Below are 27,132 nucleotides of genomic sequence, written 5' to 3' on the forward strand. Positions count from 1 at the left end.
AAAATAATTTCAAGAGGTAGAAGTCCCTCAAAGTCAGGCATCTGCTTCGATTCTCAGGAATGGAAACAGAAAGCACGAGCCTCTTCAGATTGTTTACAGCTGGTCTGTCTCACATGCATGAAAAACATGCTGTAATTCTTCGAACTTGGAGGAATCACAGCTTTATGAACATGTCTGGAAGGTGGAAATACAGTACATATTACACCTCTCTGACGTTTTGCAGTCTACGAATACAGAACATACTGATAACCGAGACTACTCCACTGAAAATGTGGGGAGCCCCTCATAGTACATTCATGCTCTTCCCAAAAGGACAGATGAGCTGTCCTTAAAAGCACTATCCAGACCAACCTAACAAAGAATCACATACCTTCCTACTAAGTACTCAGAACAAAAGCAATGTCACAAAGATTTATAACCAAGACTCTTCAGCTAATTACTAAAAACCAGCACATTTGTAGAGGAGTTTTTCCACCCATTTTTCAGGAAGGTGACTGTTGATACAGAACATATACTATATTAAAAGAATCACTGGCTCTAATATGAGGTGAATCAAATCCAACCTTCACGTTACAACATATTTCTTAGTTTTACTGTGAACTGCATTACGTTTCTTCCCTAGGAGTTCCAAAAGCAAACTTATCTCCTTTTTAAAATGTTCCTTTCGATTAGAGTCCATAACATCGACAAGTAAATGTGTGGATACCCTCAAGGAGCACTATCAGCCTGTTCTCTCTCCATTTAAGACTCCCTAGAAGTTAACTTCCTCCCCCCCCCCCCCCTTCCTAAAGCTACATAGCTGAATTCACTCAAGTATGAACTTGAACATCTTTACACAAACAGAAATGCTCAGAATGGAACAAGTCACACTTCAGGTTTTCTGAAACATTTTTAAGAGACCAGGGCGATGTGTATAGATAGAGAAGGTACAGTCTGAGATGCTAAGGACATCTTTTTCCTATAATTATGGCAGAATAAGCAAGGCGCAGCATACACCTGCGTACAATTCCAACTAAAAACAGCAAGCAACGATGCCAGCAGAAAACGGTCAGTTCTCCTGCTCTAAATGACAGTTCTAATAATTACAGATGGTTTCTAAAGGTGGGTGGCCTAATAAAAAAGGCCCTGAGGTGATGTTCTGCCAGCCTTGGCCGCGCTGCCGAGTTTTCTAAACTGCCTAGGAAATTGCAACAATTAGGCTTCAGCTTGCTAAAGCACTCAGGTGATGGATCCAAGGGAGGTGATGGATCCAGGCGGGCCAGATGCAGCAGCAAGAAGCCAGAAGTCTCCCAGAGGAGGATGTTACGAAGGCGGGACTGAAGCAGTGGAAAAGGAGACGAACAACCCCCAGTCCCTTCCCCAAGGATGTTGGGGACAGAACGCAGCCTTCGTTTATCTCTCCATATACATTTTATTTTTCAAGTGGGAGCACTTTTACTTTAAAGTAGCGTTGTGGATCACTGCGAAGAGCAAGGTCCCAGCAACCTGGGTGCCCAGGTCAGCACACTGGGTGGGAACGGGGAAGCAAACCGGGCTCGGCGGGGCCGGGGCCCACGCGTGGCAGCCCCCCAGCCCGCCCACAGCCTGACAAACGGAGCCGGGGGGGCTGCGGGGGGGCCCTCGCCTTCCTCCCACCCCCTTCGGCAGCCGTGCCAAGAGGTTTGATTCCGCCAGGGAGCGACACCCGACACCAGCTTCCCCAAACCCCGCAGAAAGCCGCGGCTAGGACCGCGGAAGAAGCACGGCGCAGGGTGGGTTGGGGTTTTTCTGGTGGCACGACTTTTGTGGGTTTTAATTTATTTATTTATTTATTTAGCAACCCTACGAGTTCACCAGAGTTCCCCCCACCTCTGCCCCGAGGGGAAAATACCCTCGGACCCCAAGGAAGTGTCCCAAGGGGGTGCAGAAAGAAGGCCCCCCCCACTCCCCACCACACACGTGCCTTTAGGGGGAGCAAAGAGGGGATAGGAGCAGGAATAGCAACCCGTGGCACAAGCACCCCCCCCACCAAAACCCCACTCACCCCAAATCCCGCCCATGTACCCCCCACCAAAACCCCCTCTCACCCCATTCACCCCATCCCGTCCCCATCCCGGGAGGGAAAGAGGGAAGGGGGGGGGGGGGATAAGTTTGGCGAAGTCCTACAACAAAAGGGGCTGAGGCTCGCCCCCACCGCCGCCCCCACGGGCCCCGCGGCGCCCAGAAGAACTCACCCCCGGCCGGGCCGGGCTGGCAGCGAAGCAGGGAGGCGGCCAGGAGGCGCAGCAGCAGCAGCAGGAGCGGCGGCGCCGCCGCCTCCATGTTGTGCCGCAGCAGCAGCCGCCGGAGCGTCTCAGGCAGGCTCCATGCTCGGGGCGCTGCGCTCGGCGGGGAGGGAGGCGGGCAAGGGGGGAGGCGCTGGAGACGACCCTCCTCCTCCTCCTCCTCCGCCTCCTCCTGCTCGCACCCGGGGAGGAGCCCCGAGCCCGGCCGCCCCACGCCCGGGGGAGCGGCCCAGGCCCCGAGCCCGTGGATCCGGGGGACGCCGGGCTCTGGGGGGCTGTTGGGGCGGTTCTTTCTTTGAGGCTGCTTGGGGGGGAGTTAGGGGTGGTTTCTTTCCTTCTTCCCTTCTTGTTTTCTTCCTTCTTTACTTCTTCCGTCCTTGTTCCTGTCTTCTTCCCTTCCTTCCCTCCTTTCCCTCTTCTTTCTGGAGCACTTACTCTAAAACCAGGCAGGAGGTTGCAAGGGGAGCACAGGAAGGGTCAGAAAAAGTTGCTTGCCCCATGTTTAAAAAGAAAGGTTTCTGCAACTGATGTAGAAAAGCAGTGTGCAGATGCACGCTCCTTTACCTGTCTCCAGAAAAAAAGGTGGGTGACTGCTCCTGTGAAGGGGAATTTTCCTTTCTCTTCTCACCAAAACATTTTCTGAAAACACTTCTCATCTACCTTACTTCTCAAATAAAGGCACTTTTCAGCAGCAAGTTTGTGTTGCTTTTTCATTTAGATGTGCTGCCTGTTCATATAAATGCGTTACCAACAAGAAAGGGGCAGAAGCATGTTATACAAAAGTAGAGGCTAAAAAAGATAAAGATAGCACTGACTGGATTTAGACAGATTTCAACAGAGAACACATTTTCCAAAGGAAGGTATCTGCTATAAGAATAACTCATTAGACTGGAAAAAGCCATTGGTGACCAACTGGACCCACGCAGCAAACCAAGAGAACTATTCATGGGCATAAACTGCAGTTTCATGCCATGTGGAAGTTCATTCTTCACAGTAGCATGGAGCTGGAATAAAATATTTGAATGTTTCTTTTTAGAGAGTATTCTCACTTGGTACCCCCTTTCCTTCCTGAATCAGCCTACCTCAATTAACAGATTGGGTGGCAGACTTAAAGCTAAAACAAAGGGGAGAGAGACCAGGCTATAGAGGTAGGTAACTACAGAAAAAAAGTCTTACCAGAATGCTTTTTGGGGGGCTTTGATGATAAGACCTCTGCTAAAACATTAATTGCTATCTAAAGTGCTGGCAAATCTAGTAGCAGTCAGGAGGAATGCAGTATTCCTCCAAACTGGATTATGCCATTTTAACCTCAGCTAATAAATTGTTGGGGTTTGGGGAGAAAATTAAACTTGGGCAACTCCAAAATGAAGTCTGACCTGTGTGCTGAGAAAGCTGCCTCCCACCTTTTTGCCAGCCCTGCAAGAATTCCTCCAGCAAAACCTGGGAGAGCAAAGCTGTGACATTGCTGAAATATCGGACACATACATTTGTGAGGAAGTAAAAAACTGGTTAAAAATACCTTATTGGAATAGCAACAACATAGTGTTACTCTTTTCTCTTTTCTTAATAGAAGAAAGAGGCACTGCTTTCAGAGAAGGTTGCATGCACACAGTACCCAAGTAGGACTCCAAGAACAGAGCCAAGAAAACGTAGGTGAAACAAGGCATTGAGTAACCCCCTGGGCAAGTCACAGTCTAGCATTTCATCAGTTTCTCCTTTCATGAAAGGGGCAGGGGGAATAATTTTCTTTTCATCCTGTCCACATAGTGTAAAAGAAGCTGCAGCAGGTTTAGGGCCTGGCTATAGGAAGAAGGAAGAGGAGAAATGCAGACTGCAAGCCCAGCACACCCCCTCGAAGTTGCAAGCAGGCCAGTTGTTGCGTTCTGCCATTGTGGTCATCCCTGACAGAGAAAGGAGGGAAGTGCAGAGGCATAGAAGGGAAAACAAAGAGCCCAGCTGTATGTGAACTCTGAGGGATGTCCTTCGGGGTAGCCTAGCCATCCCACCACAGCTGGAAAACTTGGCTTGACTGAATTGATTTAAATGCTTTCTATGTATTTACTCCTCCTGGATTTCTCCCTCCTATCCCAGTTTACAGCATCCTTCTCTCCCAGCTGCCAGAGCTGTCTGAGCTCCTGTAGAGCTAAACACTTAATGACAACTGCAGAAGCCCCTAAAGTGAATTTACTGCCTTATAAATGACACACAGGTTTATTTTATGGTGAATATCAGTACCAAGACATGCATCTTTATTCCTCTGGGGCAGCACTGTTGAAGACAAAGTCACTAGATCCAAATCCGTTGAGGATATTCTGTGGTGTTTTACAAAAAGAATGCAAAGTGAACAGAAAATAATAATAAGACTACATTTTCCTTTACTACTTCTAAGACCATAAGACTGAATCACTTTCCTTTTTCAGCATCTCAAATACACTTCTTCATACTTCCTCACCCACCTTTTGGACAGAAAGCAGCCTCAAACTAGAACTATGTAGGGACTCAGTCCTTCTCACCCTTTATCACAATAGAAAATGTGTATAGGTAACCTAGAATAAGAAAGAAATGACTGAGGAAAATACCATCTGGATGCAGGTTCCCTCATCTCCTCCAAAAACTCAATGCAAGGAGTACGCCATGTATACAACAGCCACAGTTACGATTACACCTACTGAGAAGACATCTGAAGAAATCTTCGCGTGGGATGAGTGTTGTTATGGGCTCACCATGACATGCTTCAGAAAATTTCAGCTTTGTCTCCACATCCATCCATCAGACTCTATAGGAACCACTCAGTGGCTCCCGCAACATCAGTTGCTTGTATTCTGCCCACATGGTAAATTTTTTTCCTCTTCCTTTATCTGTCTTGCCAGTTTAGAGCATTATTCCCTGCAGATGCTAGCACAGTCCAAACCAGGTCTGAGGTTGCGCAGGACTTTCAGGCACTGCTTTGAAAAAAGTCACTTGTTGAGCATTAAATGACACTTAAATGTTTAGAACTAAATAGCTGCACTGCCACTAATTAAGCTGCCTGACATGGTAAAAGACCATTATCATTACAACTCCTAATCCCTAGAAAAAAAGGCCATAAGACATACACATTTGTTTACATCATGCAGGTTCCCTGGCATTGCACAGTCATAAAAGTAGATTTTGTTCAGATCAAATACTCCCCAAAATATCTCCACAACCCAACATTCTTTTTTTTAAACATGGCCAGTTTATTGTTTCTTCCCCCTCCCCAGATAAACTATAACATGAACTGAACAGTTAAAACAGCAAGAATCTGTCATACAGACATAAAGATATGTGATTTAAGTTAAAGCTAGTGATCTTTCAGCCTCTGGTTTGTATGCTTTTAAGACACTTATGAAAATAACAACGAAAAGCAAGCCAAACTTTGTTATGTTAAATTTTCTATACAGGACTTGTTATGCTTATTAGGAGAGCTATAAGGGTTCAAGCACTGAAAAAGGTTAAAAGGTTTAGGTTGGTCAGGAAAGGGTTATGGTTAAATATCAAAAAAAAGCTACTCTTTTGGGGCCTAGGCAGCCAAGTGAAAGAGTGTGTGTGTGTTATAGATACAACTGTAGAACACTGTGCATTATACACGTATAAACTGGAGAACTTTCCTTCCCAGGCAGGGTTCCAGTGCCATGCATGGAAGTAAAACCCTGACATTTCTAGTGCAGCCATTTCCAGTGTCGTGACCCCAGTGAGGTTACGGCAGCTAAACAGGGCTGGGAGCTTGGAAGAAAAAAAAAAAAAAAAAAAGTCAATTTTGTCAAATAGTTATATTCTAAGGAAGGGAAGTGCTGTAAGTAATTTAGATGGGACTACAGAAGGAAGGAGCCCAAGAATGGCAATCTTTAAGCATTTGCCAGTGCTTGAGACCTTCCACAGTACTCAGGGCCCATCTGCCAAGAGCTTCTACTCCAACAGAGACAAAAAGAACACACATGCCAATAATGTAAATACAGGAAAATCTGGAGACATTGCAAGTCAAGAGATCAGAGTGCTATGGGACAGACTTCCTGGAAGGAGTGAGCTTAGGGAGAGACGGCTGACAGGTTTGCAAGAGGAACACCAATGTTAAAAAATGTATGAAAGGCATCCTGGTAGTATTAATTGAAACAATAGTTAAGGTTGTCCTGTGTTAGTGAGATGGTGAGGGTAAAGAGCCTGTTCCCAAAGCCTCCTGCTGGCCAGCAGCCTCAGGAACAGAGGGGCTGACACTGCCTGAGGAGGAGAAACATGTCACCATAAAAAGTTATGAAAACATAAAAATAGTTCAGTGGGTTTTTTTGGTGGTGATTCTTGGACTCTGAATACTTTTCTGGTCACAACTAAACTCCCTGCTACAGCTACCAGACCAGCAGTCATCACATTTCTCTGCGCTGTACAAGCAAGAGTTGCTGTTTAAAATTTCCATGCAGCTACCTTCACAAAGCCAGTTGTAAAACTATTTGAGCTGCACTTTACATTTCATTATTGGTCACCAAAGTTCTGTATCAAAGTGAGGAGATATCATCCCTTTAGCAGGAAATAAGGGAACTGTGAAAGGAGAGTGATTCTGCCTGGAGAAACACAGAAAGCCAGCTGCAATTTTTTGCCCTATATTCCTCATGGAAGACTTTTTTTTTTTTTTTTTTTTTTACAAGCAACTCCAGTATTCCAGTGGAAATCTAAAGTGACAGCAAAAATTAAAGGAGTCAGCACAGAAATAAGTATTGAAGTAGCACTATAAAAATCCCCAAATTAATTTTTTTTTTTTTTTTTTTTAAGAAATTCAGATAAGTTGAACATAATATGTTCTGCCTGGTCCAGACTGCAAGGTCATTAAATCTAGCCTATGCTGCATCCACATAACTGACCAAGTAGGTCCATTCACAGAGCTACGCATCTCCCTTTTTCCAGTGCTTGCAGGGACCTAAAACATTAGGTTTGCACAGCCATTAACACAAGGTATCACCTGAGGCCTTACTACAACAGCCAGCAGCAGGTTTCTTCAGTCTCACTCCAATGCTATATTCATCACATGGGAACTTCAAGGAGTATCTCAGCTCCAGTCATGACATAAGATAAAGGGTAACCTGAGATGCCTTCTCCAAATGCAGCATTGATTGGAAAGAACTGGGCTTGAGATAGCGAGAATGTAAGAACAGATCCTGAAAGGGTCAGAGAGGTGTTGTGATTTAGGGTGGCATCTTTACATGCCTCTACACTGCTCCAAGCATCTCTGCACTACACAGGAGTCTTGTACCAAGCAGAGCAAGGAAAGATTCTTATGAAGGATCCCGAAGCCCCGGTAATCTCATTGTTTGAAGAAAAGCATTATGCAGTAATTGATGTCTAAAAGTGATCACTCCACATCTCCCATCTGACCATAATAACATCTCCCATGATAACTGGCTTTTCACTACAACATTCAATTCACTGCAAACTTCGGTTGGTGTATTTGCCTTCTTTTCTCTATGCACCATAGGTTTGCTACAGCTGGCAGATTACAGTCAGTGGTTGCAAACAGAAGCTCCACACAGTCATACTCGAGCTGCTGAGTAGCCCATACTTCTCATAGTAGAAGAGGTAAATCTGGCATCCATCTGTCTTCAGAGACACAGCATTTATTCATACAACAGCCAAGTCCTGCCTCACTTTACCCCCAACCAACTGTGGTTGATACACCTAAAATAATACTATAAATATTATAAAATAATACAATAAAAATAAGCTGCTACAATGTGTGTGACAGGCCACAGAATGTGCTACATTTGTAGTGTGATTACCCTTTCAGCAAGCACATGGGTGTAGAGAGGAAACATTGCAAAACACCATGATCTGTTAGCACTAGTACATGCCTGTCATATTCATTCACACCTTAAAAGACAAACCTCACCTCCAACCATTAAAAGCATCACCAAGTCAAGTAGTGTAGGATTAGAAGATGTAAAAATAGTATCAGAGCAAACTGGTGGTAAGATGCTCCCTTAACTAAGTTATAGCTAAGGTCACAAAGGTCATTTCTTTGACATTTTCAGCACGTAAAAAGAAAATTCTTTGACTTTTCAAAGCTGCTTAAGATAAAAAGTGTTGTAAGCAGGGGTGAAGCCATGCTCGACTAGTTACTGTCTGACTAATTTTTGTGGGCGGTTAAGATGCCAGGCAAGACTTGCTTTGTCCTGGCAAGATGCGAATCTTTCTTGTATGCAGTGGGAAAGGCCCCACGACATGGCTCAGTGCCATGACTATTTAGATATTAAAATTGTGGATGTTGAAACTGGTCCTGAATGCAATGTTACATGAACCCTACGTGCTAGCTGCCTGCTGACAGCACATGGAGTGGTTCTTGCTGGGATCGCACCAAGTGCTCCTGTCAGCTGCCAAAGAAAGGAGGTGGAAGGTAAGGGAGAAAAAATAATGATGGTGACGTGCAAAGGAAAAGCTGCAGACAGGTGTAAATGGGAAAAAAGAGTCCTGACTTCCTATAATATTTCTATAGTATTTATGCAGGCACCAATACATACACATGCAAGTTTCCTACATTTAGCATTCTCTTGAACATTATCCTCTTAGCACTTCGTAAATAGGAGAACCTATAATATGCCCACACTGAGTTCACTGTGTTGCAAGTCAGTTGACTGAAACTCTACAGAAAACTTAAATTATTTCTGTGGTGGTGCAACAGCGTGAAATGTGCCTGAAGGTCGGTAATGGCGAATAACTTCCCGTAGATGGCAGCATTGGTGAGCATCACCAGCCACACCGCAGCTCCGGGTAGTCCAACTAATACCTACGATTTTTGTAGCACCTTTCACTGTTGGAAAGCAGGGTGGTGTTTTTTTTTTTTTTAATCCATTAATGATTCCAGACACTTCACCGCTCGCGTTCACCGATATTTCTCTGATGCTAAGATCATACATTAAACAATATTTGCACAGTACAAATACATAACAGACACATGTTTTGGTACAGCACACCACATACAGAGGCACAGGAATGTGGTGCTGAGGCACCACTCAGGAGTTCAGAGCTTCTGCACAAGAATTTATTTGAAAGCTAATACTTGTACAAATGAAATATCAGCATAGCATCATCAATTAAAACAAAAAACTTATGACATTCAGCTTAGGAAACAGAAGTGTTAAGTATTAGGGTTTCATTAACTGGATTTCTATGAGATCAAACCAATTGCTTAAGTCAAGATAAGAGCATTCATGCCAAACATGACAGTGTTAACATCTTGGGCTTCTTCACTCCAGAGGAAAAAAAAAGTGTCTTTACAAGAAATTTCCACCAGCTCTATCTTCAGTTTACTGTTTGACTTCACTGCAAAAACAGGCCAGTCTTAAAGTTAACTTTGATTTACTGATTTCCACCTCTCCAGCATTTCTGGGTTTTCCTTGCTGCTGCGTTCCCTGAGGGATTTTGTAAAGTAAGCATCTGAATTCCTCAATGTGGCTGGTAAATCAAGAATAAAACCTGACAGAAGTGTAATTTACACCTGGTATAAATTCAGGCTATAAGAAAACTGTTTAGAAACCAAGTTATAAAACTCCAGCCAAATTGAAATATGGCAATTTTCATTATGAGAATACCTTTAATTGCCAGGGGAAGGAAGGGACTAGAGAGACAGGAATATCACAGAGCATGGGCTGTTCCACAAGTTCCTCAGCCGTACATGAGGAGAAACACTGTGGATGCAAAATCTTGAGAAACCACACAGAGGATTGAAGTCCTCCCTATTTGATGCTAGCAGTGTTGAAACACACTGAAACAGCAAAGGAGGAACACAAGCTGGTTGAGAGTGACCAAACAAAGCCTCAGAGCCTTAAGAAAGAGCGAGAAAAAACAGATTAAGCTATTGTAAGGAACATGGAATTAAATGAACAGAATTCAGAGGAAAGATCCCATGGGAAAGAAGCTCAGACAGGTCTCCTATCCTTAAAGAAAGGGTACCTAAGACACAAACTACCCTAACATAAAAGTTGCAGGGACAGAGACCAAATCATGACTTCTTCAGCAGCCCTCCCCACAGAATGAAAGCCTGTGGATATAAAACAACGGTACACGTATACAGAGATAATCAGGGAGGCCATGGCAGAAGCAGAAATACAACTAGCATGGAGAAAAAAGATGACAAAGCTTGCCTCGTTAGAATAACAGAGAAAGGAAAACAATTGAGGAATTGATTTACTACAAGACAATGAAGTCTCTTGTTAGATGTCATGAAGCAGGCATAGTTTTTAATAGACACTGAAGCAAAAAATCATTTAAAACCACTACGGATCAGGCAGTCAACATAATTAATAACAATGTATGGGAAAACCTCAGGGTAGAATTCAGGAAGAACAGAATAGACTGGATACATTGTTCTTAGTTGGATATTATTAATCCTGGGAAATTTAGGAGAACCTTCAGAGCCATCACAAGTAATCTCTGACAGCTTGTGCAGGACTGGAAAGTTTCTGGAAGACAGAAGAGTCATCCACACATTTTGAATGCAGACTGTATTCATCTTTGAAAAGGGAAAGGGAGGACTCAGAAGCATGACTTGCTTAGTTCAACTTCAATTCAAACAGAAACCAACACAAACTGTTTGGAAGCACCCACCAGGTAAATCATGAGGTAAGTAACATCCAGCACACATCTGTCACAAACAAATCACTTGAAGCATGTTTAAATTCCTTTTTATGATACAGACAGATGACAAGCACAGGAAACCACATACTTTAACTCTGCTAAGGGCTTTAGCACTGTTTCACATGACCTCAAAAGCTAACCAGAAAAATATGGGTTGGATGAAAATGCTACAGAGTAGCTGTGATATTCATTGGAAAATGGCATCAGTAGCTGCAATAGTCATCAGGATTGGCTGGTCTATAGGAAAGAGAACTGAGAAAATTGAGAAGACTATTAGCTTCTTTAAAGAGAAAAGAAAAAAATTTACACCCTTGGTAAACAGGTCAAGAAGCTCAAATCACAGCAAGGGAAGTCCAGGTTAGAACTGAGGAAAATTATTATAAGGCTAGCTGGAATAGATGCTAATGGAGAGTGAGGAATCAGCCCTGCCAGAGGTTTTAAGCAATCCAGTAAGACACACACCTCTCAGATTTATTGCACACAGTCAGATCTCTCCTGAGGCTGGGTCATGGGACAGCTGACCTCTTGCGGTCCCTTTTTCACCCTGATTTTAACGACTCCTTACAAAAGAATTGCATTAGTTTACTAGGACGCCCAGTAGCCCAAAGGGGTACACCAGTGCTAATGAACTAAAGTACAAATTGACTAGCTTCTCTCTCTTGCCCAGGCTAAAAAAAAAAAAAAAAAAAAAAAAAAAAAAAAAAAAGAATACTCACCAAGAAGGGGGAAAAAATAAATAAAAAAATAAAAAAGTAGATAAAGCTGTTAGGCTGCTTTACATTAGTAATCTCAGAAGTCATTAAAAAGAGAAGTCATGGCATTAAGAAGGGCTCTGCCACACTGCAAATTGCTGATGCTGCTCTGTGGTTTCATGGGGTAACAAGATGCCCATCCAGCCACTGCACACACTTTTCCCTGTGCAGCACGCAGATTTGGACAGCAATGGAATGAAAATAGAGGCAACATCACCTAATGATGAGGGCATGGTCTGAGGTGCTGGATGCTTGGGTTGTATTCTCAAGTTCAGCATCTGATGAATACTTTTACTGTGTGCTTTGCTTTAACCGCCTATAAAAGGTGGGAGAATCCTACTTTCCTCTGAAATGTTTTGAAGTCCATACATAAAGAACACTACATGACAACTACACCACCTTCCATCAATTCATCAGTGAGGAAAACAAAAGATTCCTCATGTTAAAATCATGTCTTTACCTTCCTTTAAGTCCCAAAGGACTTTTAGGATGCACTGCCTGCTCATATGAAGAGGCCCAGTTCAACAGTGGTCAATCCTGTTTTGGTCTACACAGTCTATGACATGGGACAATCCACACTGACATCTGTTATTATAGCAAGAAGACACTATAAATTCTGAAACAACCCAAAACCAAATGGAAAATAAAGGGAAAACACAACAGAAATAAAGGCCCCTTAGCAACTGGGCAATAAAAAAACAAAGTGGAAAGTATAAAGCAGCTACTTGCAAACAAGGAGCTCGCACTTTATCTGCCAAGACTAAAAGACTAACCTCAGGAAAGCATGCCAGGGAAAAGGAAAAGAAATCTATATAGGGGCAATAGCTCTGTCTGAGACCATTAGTAAGTATAGGCTGCAACAGGTTATTAAGCAGCTTGGATTTGGGGGCGGGGGGGGGCGGGGGGGGGAAGGATTTTCAAGCCTCCAAAAACTTCAGGCTGAAATCTGACCATGACTCTACTTAGTATAAAACACCAGAACTCCTCCTACTTGAACTAAAAGGTATGTCTTTGAATAATTGCAATTAAAAGAAGGCAAGTGGTAGCTAAACCTATGGCAGTGAATTTCAGCAAGAAGCTGTGGAATGCACTTTGTATTGCTACTTGGTCAAAGGGGGAGCACTCACATTGCTTGTTTGGAGAAAATGGGTGTGGGGAAGTCTGCCTGCGCCTTCTCTCTGAAGTGGTTGTATTTGGAGTATGGAAGTCTCATCTCTGGAGGACTGGAGAGGAAAAGCAGAGAAGCCACATCCCGTGGAATTTCAGCTGACTGGGAAGCAGGAGCCAGACCTGTTCTAGTTCTGTAACCTGTTTGAGAGGCCAAAAAGAACAAAGAAAGACAGAGGAACAACAACTAAGCTATCCTTCCAAAATTCATCAATGCCTTATTGATACCCTCTCCTTGGGCAACTTGACCTGCATATTATCTTTGTCCTGTCTTTGCCAGGAGAAAGGACACAAAGCTTATTGCTTTCTCTGTGTTCCAGCTCATGCTATCTGGATGGGAGAGGCTGAATCCTTCTTTCCATACCTCCCTGTTATTTTCAAGCCTTGTAAATGAAGAATAATCATTATTTGTGACCCATGGGGAAAAATAATAAAAAATAAGTTGGAAGAGAAGAGATAGGGGAAAAGATTGAGGGAAGGAGGTTATCTGAGCTGTTGACTTGTTGTTACAGCAGAAATGAAAAAGCTTGAGCTCTTAGCACTCAAATTCCCAAGAAACACATGACGTTAGAGACGCAGTCTGTGCTCATCAGCCCTTGCTTAAATATTTTCTTTGGCTCCATGACAGTCCCTGGCCTGAGCTCCTGGCGCCGTGATGTCACTGTAAGAAGCCAACACCAGAGCCCTGGTAGGAGTGGTGGTCATCATGCTGGCTTTCTGGTACTGCCCTGGGTTAGTCATCAGCTCCCCAGTTTTTGGTTCTAACATTCTTATTTCCCTCATAAACGAGAGGAACTCTCATTTATTTGCTCTTTAACTATAAGAAATAATCCAAAAGGACTCTGAAGGAGTTTGTGGGCATAACCCAGTCTGGAATAGGTGGGAAACAAACAGCTTTGAATTCAAAGACCAAACTCATTAGTAAGCTGGTATTCCTGTAAGGTAGGACATCAGTGCTGAGTCTTACTTAGAGGACAGGCAAAAAATCATTCACCTCCTTCCCTTAAAATAGGAGGGCAACCAGGAAGAGTAAAGTGAAATATCCCAATATCTTACACACACACACAATGCAAGGCCAGGTATGTAGACTGGCAGTCATATAAGCACTGAAATAAAAGGCTGGATTTCTTAAACATCTCAGGGTGCTAAGGATGGAAAGACTGGGCCCGAGGGTGGCACTTCAGAAACTCAGGCCTAGTTGCTGGGTGTTCACAGCACCAGAATACCTGGCCCCACTTCACTAACATTTGCACTGTCTGGAAGTGTCTCCTCTTCCCCTGGGGAAGGTCTGGCCAACGGACTAAGCCAGCCCAAGTCTGCTGAGGAGAGGATGGCTCACAGAAGGTGACACAACTGCAGGCTGATCTCCAGAGAAGCAGCCGCACAGGTGGTGACAAACAGAGCTTCTGTCCCCTGTGTGGGACTCTTCTGCACAACCGGCTGGTAAGGGGTGTCTCAATGTTACTGGACATCCTTGTTCCAACACTGGGATGACACACTGAATTTGCCTCAAAGATGAGGCCAGAGCAACTCTTGACCTGTGAACAGCCTGTGATAGTGCATGTGATAGTGACCTGCGTATGTGCGCCAGCACATTTCTAGATCAGAGCTACAGAGCTCTTCTCCACACCTCTCATCCTCCCTTCTGCCCTCCACTCCCTGTGGTGTAAGTTTTTGCAGAAACTCAGCATAGCAGCCATAAATACCAGTATTTCTTCCACAGTACACATTCAAGCTGGCCTGAGAACAGACTTTAAAATATAATTTAAAAAGCAAGTAAAATATTCTTAAACACAGACTATAAAGAGACAAGAGTCCAGCCCCTGGTACAGCTGGAAACTGCATTGCAGTTACTGCCATGTGAGGTCAGCAATTTATTGTTTCAGTGGAGAAAGGAAGGAAAGGACAACCCTATACCAAGCTCATTCAAGTACCACCTGGGCTGTTTAAGTGATTTCCAGCATCTTCCAGCCTCTAACCCTTAGCCTGCCTTTTACACCAGCTCTACCACAGCATAGAGTGTTCCTTGTCACCAAGTCCTCCTCTTGCTCTCTTATAATGGAAAACAGCTGTGGCAGGCATGTCCCAAACAAAGCCTTACACATTCCTGGTGGAACTGCCTCCTCACCACCAAAACCCCCAGACTTTATATTTACTACAGAAAATTCGAAAAGGCAACCACTTTTCCTCCTCCAAGCTGTAATTTCCTCCCTGACAGGCCTGTCAAATTTAAGATTTCATGTGCTATTCTTATCTTGAATCCCTGCTTACCCCCTGCCCCACAGCTTAGGAAAGCTGACATCCCTCCAGCACCATGAACATTGCTATAAGTAGCTTCTGTGGAGCAGAGCAGCACATTCTTCTTTCTCTAAAAAACACCACAGAGGGTGGTTTGAAGTAGAGATAGGAAAATCACTGCAGAGCAGCAAGAATCTGACTGAACCACACTACAATTTCTCACCAGGTAGAATCCTGATTAAAACAGGCAGGTGATGAACAGCTCTTCTGTTTCACTTTGCATCCCATTTTCTGATAGAAACTGTTATGGCAAAATTCAGAGAGAAGGTTTGGGCATGTGACCTTTCAGGTTCAGTTCTACAAACTGAACAAGTTTGGGTGATTGTGTTTAGGTTTCAATACAGAAGAAAGTGCTGCGTACCTACTGAACAGAAGGCTGGCAAGAATTTTACCCCTCTGGTTTGGCTGTGAAAGTCAAGTCATGATGTGGCCCTTGCTGGCACAAAAACAATTGAATTCATTTTGGTGGACTGCACTCTGAGGAACCCAGGACAACACAAATTGATTTGAACCACACTACCAACCCCAGAAATCTATCATCTGCCATTTTTGCTACTCAAAGGAAAAAAAAAAAAAGCATGTGCAAGCCATTGACATAGCCAAGACATACTGAATGATTTCAGGCACCAGCAACACATTTCAGTGCACCCTCTTGTAATGTGGTGACTTTCAGAGCTGCTTAGGGATTTCTTTTTTTTGTTTGTTTTTCCTTCCCAGAAAATATTAGTTCCTGCAATGCTGAGGTCCTGCCTGCCTTTTTGCTGCTCAATTCTCCTCCCACCCAGCAATCTCTGTTTCAAGAGCAACCTGAGCTACTGGCAGCCAGGGCTAGGGAAAAGGAGCAGTGACCAGGCAGGGAGAAGCACTGGCACTATACTTTCTTTCCTGATATTTTTTTCTCCAGTTTTCTGAGCTCCAGGCCAGCAACATAAGTTATCAAAATTTGTTCTAACATTACACAAAGAACTGAGGGAGAATGTGAAAGCAAGGCCAAACAAAGGAGGGTCACAAAGCAGGCTCTTCTCCCACAAGACCTTTCTTTACTGAGGACACTAATAACTAGGATGTACTAAGACTATCTCAAGGCTTGCTCTTCTGCAAGCTAGCTTCAGGTACTAATTTCCTTAACAGTGGAATTCTTGTGGCTTAGAAAGACAAGCTTGCTGTCAGCTTGACAGCCAAAGAGCAAGTTTTCCTGCATTTTAACCCCTACCTTGCTCCACTTCTCAGCCCAGCAGCATTGCTACATGGGCAGCATGCTAGATCAACTGCCTTCCTGGAGAAGATGAGCGCACAAATACAAGCAGGCCTCCTGGATTTCTCCTCTTGCTCCACCTACAGCAAAGTTTGACTGTCCTGTCCATCACACCTGCTAAGCTGGAATGGCTACAAAAAGGCTGATATTTCTTCCCCTTCCTTTAAAGGTCATGAATTTCATGCAAACAATGGTTTTCACAAAGGAAATGTTAGTTCTATTGTCACCTCTGTAGACAACACTGATTCAATGCACAGAAACAGGTGGCTTAGATGCAGGGGGCTCACCTGTGACTAAACAAGCCTGAAGGTGTGCAAGGAACCCCATCCTTTCAGGTCTGCTTTGAAAATGGCTTCATTGATTTAGGTCAAAGGAGGAAAAAAAATCCCTACCACCAAATCTTTTCAGAGGCATCTGCTAGGCCTTTGCCTTTTCCTCTCTAGGGATTCATTGGCTCTGTCTCTCCACCCAAGTACATCATAAGGACCGATGTATAGGTGAGACTAAAGGTTCACCTCACCTCTTTCTCCCTCCAGACAGAAGCATGTTGGGATTTCTGTGGTTTACAGGAGTCAACGGAGAAAGCATATGAGACAGATTGTGTATGGAACAATCCTTCCCCTGCCACACCCTCCTTACTCCTGATGATTAGCAAATCACTCCTGTATCCCACAAAGGTCGTTCGCACCAGAGTACCTAGAGGCCATAGCAGCAAATACCAGCATCCATGGGACTTGCTGGAGCTTGTACTCACAGCTATATCTTGAGCAGGTAAGGCCATCCCAGCTCCATCTGCAAGCATCTCAAAGTTCACCTCCCACAGGGGTTTTCAGCCAATTCAGTGCAGTGGGTTGGTGAGCCTGTTAGCAGAAGTCCCTTGAGTAATAGTTTGTGAATACTTCCTCCTACCTACCCCTCCCAACAGATTTTCATGACTAACATCAAATTCTAATACTGAGACTTCTCCAATGAGGGTGTGCATAAATGTATATGAAGTTTTAATACCACAGTACATGGAGCGAGCTGTGGAGAGAGTACATGGCCTAAAACAAATCTACCAATAAGATGGGATCAGGACAACCCATTTTGCATGGGCAGGGAAATGCCATCTCCTGCCCACTTGACCTCTGGCTGTAGCATTTGCTGCAGCCACAAGCAATCTGCCTGCTCCAGTGCCTCTGAGCCACCAGGTGGGTGGCCTTAGAGAAAACTGAGTCACAGCTCATTTCTGGCCACCAGTTGACAATCAAAGCCAATCTCAGCAAAATCTACATAGGATGCAGTGGTCAGCATTTGGTCTGTAATTTCCTGTGTTACACATAATTATATTATCCTTAATGTAGAGGTAGGGCCACCGTATGTTTTTCACATCCCCCACTTATATCATCACCAGCACCCAGCTGTGCTCTACAGAAGATTCCCAGTAACTTTCCTGAGGTCAGATATGCAGAATAAGTAGCATGTGGATGAGGAACAAAACCCTTTCATTATTTTTATAGACATAAATACAGCATTTATTACAATTAAACCAGACACATAACATTACTGAAAGAACGTTGAGGGACTGCAAAGAGCTCAGAATAAAGGTTTAGTACAGCAGCACCCTCCAGATATGACCGAGGTGAAAGAAGTGACAAGTGAGCAAGCCTGTATAAGGATGATGTGGACACATTTACAGAGCACAGGTGCAGCCATTTTCTCCAACCCTCCTGATTTTCCAGCACCAGGCATATGTACCAAGCAGGTTTCTACTATACACAGTAGGGAAGGCAAAAATCCTTTCTCAAATTACATGCTGTCCCCTTCCCACAGGCAATTACTTCAGCAGCTGAAGTCTGTGGTTAATTTGTGCAGGAAACTGCAGCATCTCACCCCATTTCAGCAGGAGATTTGTGGCATTGCAGAAAGGCAGAAGCAGCTGCTGCTGTATTTTAAAGAAAGCATGCAGGACACTTCTCCGCAGGAAAGAAGTTACAGAATGGGGCAAGGAATAGTCACAACTTCCATAAATGACAAAGGTTTGGTTGCTCCAAACTGTAATCACAGCAGACCTCACAATTTTTTCATTACCCTCATAAATTACCCAGTGAGAAACCTCCTTCCTAAAACCTTGTAAAATCCCATAAGATATGTCATGTTGTTCCAACACCACTGTCTATGCAGTGTCCTGCACAGAATGCTGGCAATTTCATCCTCCAGAGAAGCCCATAACAGTGGGTTACCTGCAGGTCACTTTGGTCCCACTAAAACCCTGCAGAGCCATCCTTAAAACATTTGGACCAGAGCTGAGACAGCAGTTTTCCAGCTTTTAAAATCGGTGTTTTAGAAGTATGCACGTAAGAGCAAGTGATAAAACACACATACCATTTGCAGGAAGAAGTGGAACGAAGAGGCTGTTTTGCCTCTCTGAATGACTGCTATGCAGCTTTTTTCAGCTGCAAAAACTCACTTCCACAAAGCACCAAAGGTTATTTAATCACAATCAATGCCATTAAATCAGGCCACATTAGGAAGAGAGGTAAGAGATGGCAAAAGCCTGCACTGGATACCTTTTGTAACTGCAGTAGTTTTAGCTCATCCAGCTTTATAACCTCACCCAGCACATACAGGCGTGCACACATGCAATGCCTGCAGCAGAACCTGCGCCTTTCTGGTGGCCATCCTCAGGGTACAACAGCCCCTGGAAAGGTTGGAGAGACGCTGGAGAGCCAAACCCAGGTCCTCCGAGAAATTTACCCTCCATCTCCCTCTGGTGGCTCGGTGCAGCACTGTGACACCGAGCCCGAGGTTGGCAGAAGGCAGCAAGTTAGCATCCAGCTCTCCAAACAGCAGCTTAAACTCCAAGACACTGGCTCCTGGCAGCAAACAGGGATTTAAGCGAATCATATGCAACTTAACTCAATTTTCAACATTACCCCCTCCCTAAGACTTCAAGAAATCATGAATTTCCAATGAAAAACATAAACATAAAATTATATTTTTACTTGCCTTTAGGGATCACATCTCCCAGCACTTCACCTTAAGCTTTAAGATGAAAAGTTTGACCCTTAAGTAATCACCTCATTTGTTTAGCTGGAAGGAACTGTTCAGGTGAAATACCACATACGATGCGAGAACTGGCAGACTAGTTTGACTGGGGCCCAGCATTTAATTATTACTTTCTGTTGTGGAAACAGCAATCAAAGTGGGTGAAAGGTTCTCAGACTACTCTGGCAGAGACAATAATCCTGAATTCTCAAAGTTCAGGCAATCAAATCCCCAGATGCCACCTACCCATCCAGAAGCACGCTCTTATTCCTTGGCACTAATCAATGGATTAAATTTAGGTAGCTTCATAGAGACAAGCTTCTGGTTTTTGTTCCTGAAAAATAAATAAATAAATGTAGAAGTAGACAACTAGAAAGAGAATTGTTGGTTAAACATATCTTGTGATACAGAGTTTTGGTGCCCTTAGTGAAGACACAGTACTGATTCCAGTGATCCCTACCTGCAGGATAAATGCCTACTGAACTTTGTCTTTCATGATGCAAAGAGAAGTGTGAAGTCCTATGATACAGATGAGAAAGAAAAAAAAATCCACCTATTCACAAAGGGGACTAACTTCCCTGAAGGAAATGGTCAGGACTTAAACCAAATCACAAACTGAACAGGATCCCAGAGTGCAAACCAATTGTTATAATTTGTCTAGAAAAGGTCAATCTCATTCTAGGACTACAGGAGCAGTACACATTTGGTACTAGAAAAGAAGCATGCCACAGGTCTGTGCAAACATAAGTGATAAGGAAGACGTGGAGAACATTTGCTATTTCTCACGATGCAAGAGCTAACGGGGAGGGAGGGAGCAGTGGTTAAATTGTCAGGCAAACACATCTGAGACAAGCTGTGGGAAATATGTTTTTTGTGTGGATAGCACGTAAATTGAGGAACTCAGTGTCACCAGATGCTTTGAAGATTAACCATAAGATTTGTCTAACTTCTTTTTCAACCAATTAGCCCATCAGGGCCTATTAAATATGATGATGCAGATGCAACCACCAGTTCAGGAAGTTTTTAAACCACTGATTGCTGAATGCAGAGACAGACTTACGGATTAAGTATAGTAGGATTCTTACATTTTCCCTATTCATTACTGAGCAGCACTAGATACCTTATAGTGCACTGAACTGTTGTGTATGACTTGCTATTAGGTTACATGTATTTTTCTGCCATTGCAGATTTAATCTCTACCTTAGCAGAGTTTTAATCTCTTCTAGGCCTCACACTTACCCAAAATGCAACCTAGTTAAAGGAAAATTAGTAATATTGATAGTTTAGGAATTACAGTGAACAACAACAAAAAGTTAGAAAGAACATACTTGTTTTGCCTCACACAGGAAAGACTTAAGGAATATATAGCAAAATATCTTAAATGTATAAAAAAAAAAAAAAAAAGAAATTTAAGAATATGGCTTAAGTTCTCTCCATCTAAAAAAAATAATATTAAATTCTGAATTTATTATAAGCAAGATTTCAGTTAATCAGTGCAATAAAACTTCATAACTGTAATGTTAGTTAAGCATTATTGTAGACAACTTTACTTAGACTGTGGGATCATCTTCATGTAGAATCCAGGAACAGGTTTAGACAATCAAAATGACTAGGTGTTCTATACAGGATGGCCTAGATATGCCTGACGCTGCCTTTGTACAGAGGAAGAACTGCATTCATTTACTAAGATTTTTCCCTTCCTGCATGTCTAGGACACCCAAGGATTCAAGTTGCCAAGAATAAATCTAGTGAAGACAAGAGAATGCAAAGTGCAGACTAGGCAATACACAACGGGAGTCAAAGTCTCCCCCAAGACAACAGCCTGTGAGTATTTCTAAATAATACCTCTCTGGATATTTCTAAGGCCTTGTAAGAATATCCAAAACAAACATTATAGCCTGTTTTAGAAAGGCTCAGTAGCAAAAGTATAGGGAAAGCTATATCTGAAGATAAGTAGCTCTGAAAAAAAAAAAAAAAAAAAAAAAAAAAAAAAAAAAAAGCAGAATGGAAGCAACCCTCTTTCCAGGGAAAGAGCGTTTCTTTTCCTTACATCCCACGTTCACTGTCACACCTCCACAATTCAAAACCTTGCAGCTTCCCTGTTTCCTGCCCACCAGACAGGAAATAGTGCCTTGCAGCCAGTCACAGCTATGCATAGCACCAGCTGGCCAGCCCACATCATGCTGTTTGACAAAACAGATGCTGGGACACTGTCACAGCTGAGCTTTGCTGGTCTCATCCTCAGTAAGGGCACCAGTCTGTGTTTCTCTCTTCTACCTACTCACGTCTTTCATTAGATTTATAGGTGCTTTACTATTGAGGCAGAAAGACCTCTGCCTAATTCATCATCACTGATAACTAGGAAATAACTGATTCAGGTGATGAGTGGTTCACCCACTGGTTTCAATGGGCCATATCTTTCCTTTAGCCTGCTGAATAGAAGATTAAGAGATAACTTGACAACAGTCTAGATGCACCTCTGGTTCATAAGCGGGCCTTCTCTTACCGCTGCCACAGACACAATAAGCTCAAGTGGCCTCATACCAAAATCCTGACTAGGAACACAGCACACCTTCTTAACATGGACCTTTACTAACCTTGTAATCTAGCTTAAAAAGTTGCAGATTCTCCTCCCCTGGCCATTCTTGAATCAAAGCTAGATTATTTTCTAGAAAACATTTCATACAGGTTTATGTTAGGCAGTCAAGACCTAACACTCATCTCAGTGCTTCTCGAGGCTCTTCCTTCCTCTGCCCCTTCAGCTTGATGTTGCTGACCTTCTGACTAATTGAAGGGGGCAGAGTGCTTGTGGCTGGGCCTTTCACACAAGTATCTCATTATATCTGTGACCTTATTAATGGTGCAGACTGTCAACAAAAGTAGTGTGTCACCTGTTCTGTTCCAGGTCATTTTAGGTCATTTCCCACTTACTCTAATATTTTCTTCTTCAAAGAAAAGCGCAACAGACTCACCCAGGCATGCCTCATATCCCCCAGCAGCCTCCAGTTCCCCAGCATCACGAACAGCTTGTTTCTGGCACAGTTTTCTTCCCCAGGCTGGCAACAGTGGTGCGTATAGCTAACAATCTATTAGCTGTAATTAAACAGCAGGTGCTGCCTCAGGAATCAGCTGCATTAATCTGTTGTAGCAAAATGGTGAAAACATCCTCCATTTGGGAGATTTGAGTCAGATGGCGCAGAGACCATGGGTTAGAGGACAACAGATGAAATGACAGTGATCTTCAGTAGATCCAGTAGTATAGCTGCATTAAGCTGCAGGCCTTGGTCCAGCGTGCAGAATACAGAATTAAGTCTAAATAACCTCCAACAGACCAGTAGCGTTTGCTATCCTAAAGCATGGATGTCCCCCTGCTAAAATGAGAGCTTGGCACTGCCTGAGCCCTTGGCAAGTGACAGTCTGTGGGCATGACAGGTGAAGTACAGTAGAGAGCAGGCAAGGAATTTTGTTTGGGGCAGACTCAAGGCATGCCAGGCCCAGAAACCTGGTCGTGTCCCCTTCCCTCTGCCAAGTCTCCACATGAGACCGGGCTCCACACATTCAGACAGGAATATCTCAAGAACTGCCCACGTGCCTCTGGCAATAATGCTCTACCCTCTTGCAATAAAAACAAAATGATAGGCAGCTTTAGTCACCGACAGCTGTAAACACAGCCCCTCTCACCACTGCTACACTCACTTAATTGTATCATCCTGCCCCCTCAGAGCACACACACTGCCTGCTCATTGAGCACGGGAAGGATGTGGTTCACCAAGAACCATTTTCCAAATTCATCCCAATTGCTCAATTAATTATCCTTTAGCTTTGACATGAGGAACTAGTTTCTACCTTCTGCAGCAGGACTATTTTTAGTAAAGCATCAATTTTCTCTGTTTTGTTATCCTTTACTGTGTTAGTCCTGCCCATACAACAAATCTGGCATTGATCGCTTGTGGTAGACAAATATTTTGGCTTAAGCTATGAAAGAGGCAACAGGAGGAGGGTAGAGAAAAGGAATTTGAATAACCAGAAAGAGTATCGCTGTAAATTAGAGTTCCCACGGAGAAAGCAAACCTAATAGAAAGAAATTAAATACATATATATATATTTTAGTATGTAGAAACGAGTAAGTGTTTGTGAATGTACAACCACATATGTGACAAGCACCCCTCAACCTCTGCCAGTACAAATTCAGGTTAGTAAAATATACGTGCATATGAAGGGAGGCTTCAGTTTTGGCTAGTGTTCATGGTGTGGCAAAGACAACCCTGCCCACTACACAAGATCATCCCTTCCTACCAAACTATGGACCTAGATCAACAGGAGAGGCAAGACTTATGGATCATTTTGTGGGCACTTCATATCCTCAAAATGATTTCAGACTCTGAACAGCTGCCAGAAAAGGGATTGATCTTATCAGAGATCTCACCTCTGTGCTAATTGCTTTCCTGGCTGATTGAAATGAAAATAAGCAGTAGGGGTACTAATGGGACCCAGATACTTTATTCAAGAAAACACTGCTTGAATGCTGGTCCTGCTACTTGCACATAAAAAAAAAAAAGGGGAGAAGTCAAAAGGAGATGTCGTCCTTGTCAACATTCATCCAGCTTGTAATGACATTAACACCTGAAGTGATTTGAAGTGAATGGCTTTAAGGCACAGTCCAGCTCTGCTTGTTACCTGCAAGGTCTCACTTTCCATGGGTGACACCTGGTGCCACGTGGCTGCTGCTGCCCCCCTACCCCAGCAAGAGCCTTTCAGGAACTGTGTCACACAGTCTCAGCCTCTTAATTGCATGTTCTGTCCCTCACCCAGGTCCTCAGAGCACACCCTCTTTCCTTAAAAGAGGCTCTGTGCATGAATCCAGAGCTCGACTAACATCCTCTGGTGCTTACCTGTTCTGTGGCTGGAGGATACAAGTGAGGATGCAGCATAAACACCCAGCCTGTGAGTGCAAGGCTTTAGAAGCAAAAGGCCTCCCAAAATCATGCAAACGAAAGAATGCCTGAAACTTGACTTTTTTTGTTGTTGTTGTTGTTGTTGTTTTGACTCAAGACAGCAAGGAGCAGACTTGGCTCTGGCTGAAGATGTCACTAATGCCATATAGGTTCTGTTACAGACTGAGGAACCTATAGCAGAATGGGAGCCAAAGACAGAGGCACCAGAAAAGATTGAGGAGGCAAAATGAGAGTACAAAGTCTTCACAAACCACTTGTCATTGCGTACATATGTGCCTACCACATTTCTTCTTCAGTCATGATTTTGATTCGTGCTAGTTCTGAATGTTATCTCCTGCCATGGTGTGTGCATGAAAGGAAAATAATCCTCATGGGATCTGGAATTCTTGTATTCCTGACTCCCCATGCTTCTCAGGACCACCAAAAGAAACAACTGCTCGCACCCAAGCCAGGTGCTGGGATGCACTGCCCAGTGGAGACACAGTTTAGCAGCAGCTGAACCTGGAGATCAGCTGGTGTCCCAGACTTTAAGCCTTTCCACAAACTCAGTCTTTCTGTCATCTTGACTGCGGTGCTCACAGAAGAAATGCTTCAGAGTGTCCTTGGCTGTGATGAAAGGCCAGGGATCAAGGGACATGCACTCAGCCTGTGGGATGGCTTCTGCAGACTCCTGCTAGATCTCTGTCTGCAGGCAGCATTTCACCAGGGGGATGTGTGAAAAGCAAGACCATTGGGATGTGTGTGGGCATGAGGCAGACTGGGGAGGAATCTCCCTTCTAGAGAACAGAGGAGTTTAAACCAAACCAGTAACAGAAAATGGGTATCAGAGATGTCTGTGATCAGTCCAAATACACAAGCTGTCTACAGCTGTGGATATGTCTCTTGCAAGACATGAATACAATGCAGAGACGGAAAGGAAATCCTGTAGAAAAAAAAAATATATATCTTAATGATAGGCTCCACAAGAGTTTTCAGGCAAGGAGCACGGTTCGGGAGACAAATTATCAACCAAAGCACAGCTTCCAGGACTGCTGTCGGTAGCTCGGAGGAACAGCAGGGGAAGGTTATTAGGCTCCACCTAGAAGCCTGCCCCAGAGCCTGAGGCCAAACGCTGCGTGCCATCCACTCCCCTAGGTGTGGCGGAAGCCGCCAGCATCACCGCGCCCTTGCCAGCTCTGCGAAAGGTTGCCATGTACTGGAGGAACCCTCTTCCCATCCTCCGCCTCTGCAGAGCCAAGCAAACAAACAAACAAAATACCCAAAATAATGCCAGCAGATTTTTTTCCTCTGGATTCCCATCTTCCCTGGCATGGAAGTACCAATTCAGCACTTTTTCTGCTCACTTTAAACGGAGAAAGATTGATCTGTTTGGGATTCTGCCAAGAAGATCTCAAGCTGGACTTAGCTTAGACTCTTAGGTCCTGTTTTTCCCCCATCTGTAAAACACAGGTAGCCAAACATTTCATTCCTCCACGCCCTTTCTGTCTGGCCAGAGCATACATCCTGCAGTTGAGATCTGGTTATGGTTGTTGTTAAGACTTGAGGAGGCTACGGGTTCACAGTGGAGCTGAGTTTAACCCAAACTGCCTAAGAAAGCAAAAGATCTTTCTTTTCACATTAAGATTTGCATTACTCTTGTTCACAAGGAGCAGCACCCATACAGAGCTACTGCTGCGGTACCACCCGCTCACATTGTGCAATCCTCCCCAGGAGGATGAGGGTAAAACTCTGCAAATGAAACCCCCACCCTTCCCTGTGCTAATCGGCACATCTCGGGAGGGCAGAGGCTTGAGTCTTTGCTTCCTCCACTGGCACCACACCTAAAATATAATTTATTTTTCAGAAGGTGGGGGATTTTTTCATTTTTTCCCCATTTTAACCTTTTGCAAGGGTGTGGAAAGTGAATAATTCCAACTGAGCATTCCTTACCTAACAAACTTACAGTTTGCTTCTTAATTAGGAATTTAATAAATGCAACTTAATTATCTCTTAACACGATTACTTTATTAATGCCCACGGCCATAGCCCTTTAGGGCTCTTGATCTTGTCAGATCTCAAAAACTAGGCTGAGTCAACACTTGAATAAACAGCTGCCAATAAAATACCTGGTGCTGCCAGAGGTGGCATTTGCATTTCACTAGATGATTCCCTTCCCAGCCCCAGCTCTGTATCTTCATCCAGTCCCAGTGCCAGGCAAAACTTTGCTCTCGGAAGCTCCGTTTCTGTGTCAGATGAAAAGTGACAGAACTGACCATTTTCGATGCAGTTTGCAGCAAGCAAAATTTTAGAAGCCTGCTGGCCATGCCCCAATCCAGCTGGAGTAATTACAGTTCCCTTTCCATGCTTGAAGGGAACTTCAGTTTTCACCAGGAACCAGTTTTCTCCGCTTCTCAAGAGCTGTTGTGCAATGCTGCCATATACTGTTAAGACCTGTCTAAATGACAGACTCCTGGAAACTTTTTAGGTACCTGAAGTACCTATAAAATGTTCCTTAGCCATCTGTAAGTTTCTGGCTGTTAGCATGTATTAGAAGAGAAGCGGGTATGAAAAACTCTTTTTAAGGCCACCTAATCATTTCTGTTCTCAAGTGGCTTTTTTCAGTTGCAGGCAACTTCATTAAACTTTAACTTTTTCAGCTGGAATTCTGCCCTTCTGGTTTCTGCCTAATATTTTTGGAAAGTTTGGTTCAGATGTTTTTCAGTTTTAAGGCAGTGAATAGGCAAGGAAAAATAAAACTGCTGCCATCATTTAAATGTTAAAATAAATTTTCTGTAATC

General features: G+C 43.7%; 1 protein-coding gene across 1 annotated transcript in view; it reads right to left on the minus strand.

Moving 5' to 3' along the window:
- The window catches only part of LRP5 (LDL receptor related protein 5), a 142,711-nt gene extending 140,410 nt beyond the window's left edge, over positions 1 to 2,301 (minus strand). Inside the window, exon 1 of the mRNA XM_032187964.1 lies at positions 2,214 to 2,301. Coding sequence (XP_032043855.1) covers positions 2,214 to 2,301 — 88 coding nt within the window. The remainder of the gene's footprint in view (positions 1 to 2,213) is intronic.
- Between the last annotated feature and the right edge of the window lie 24,831 nt (positions 2,302 to 27,132).

Source organism: Aythya fuligula, chromosome 5 (assembly GCF_009819795.1).
Source record: "Aythya fuligula isolate bAytFul2 chromosome 5, bAytFul2.pri, whole genome shotgun sequence".
Taxonomy (NCBI): Eukaryota; Metazoa; Chordata; class Aves; order Anseriformes; family Anatidae; genus Aythya; species Aythya fuligula.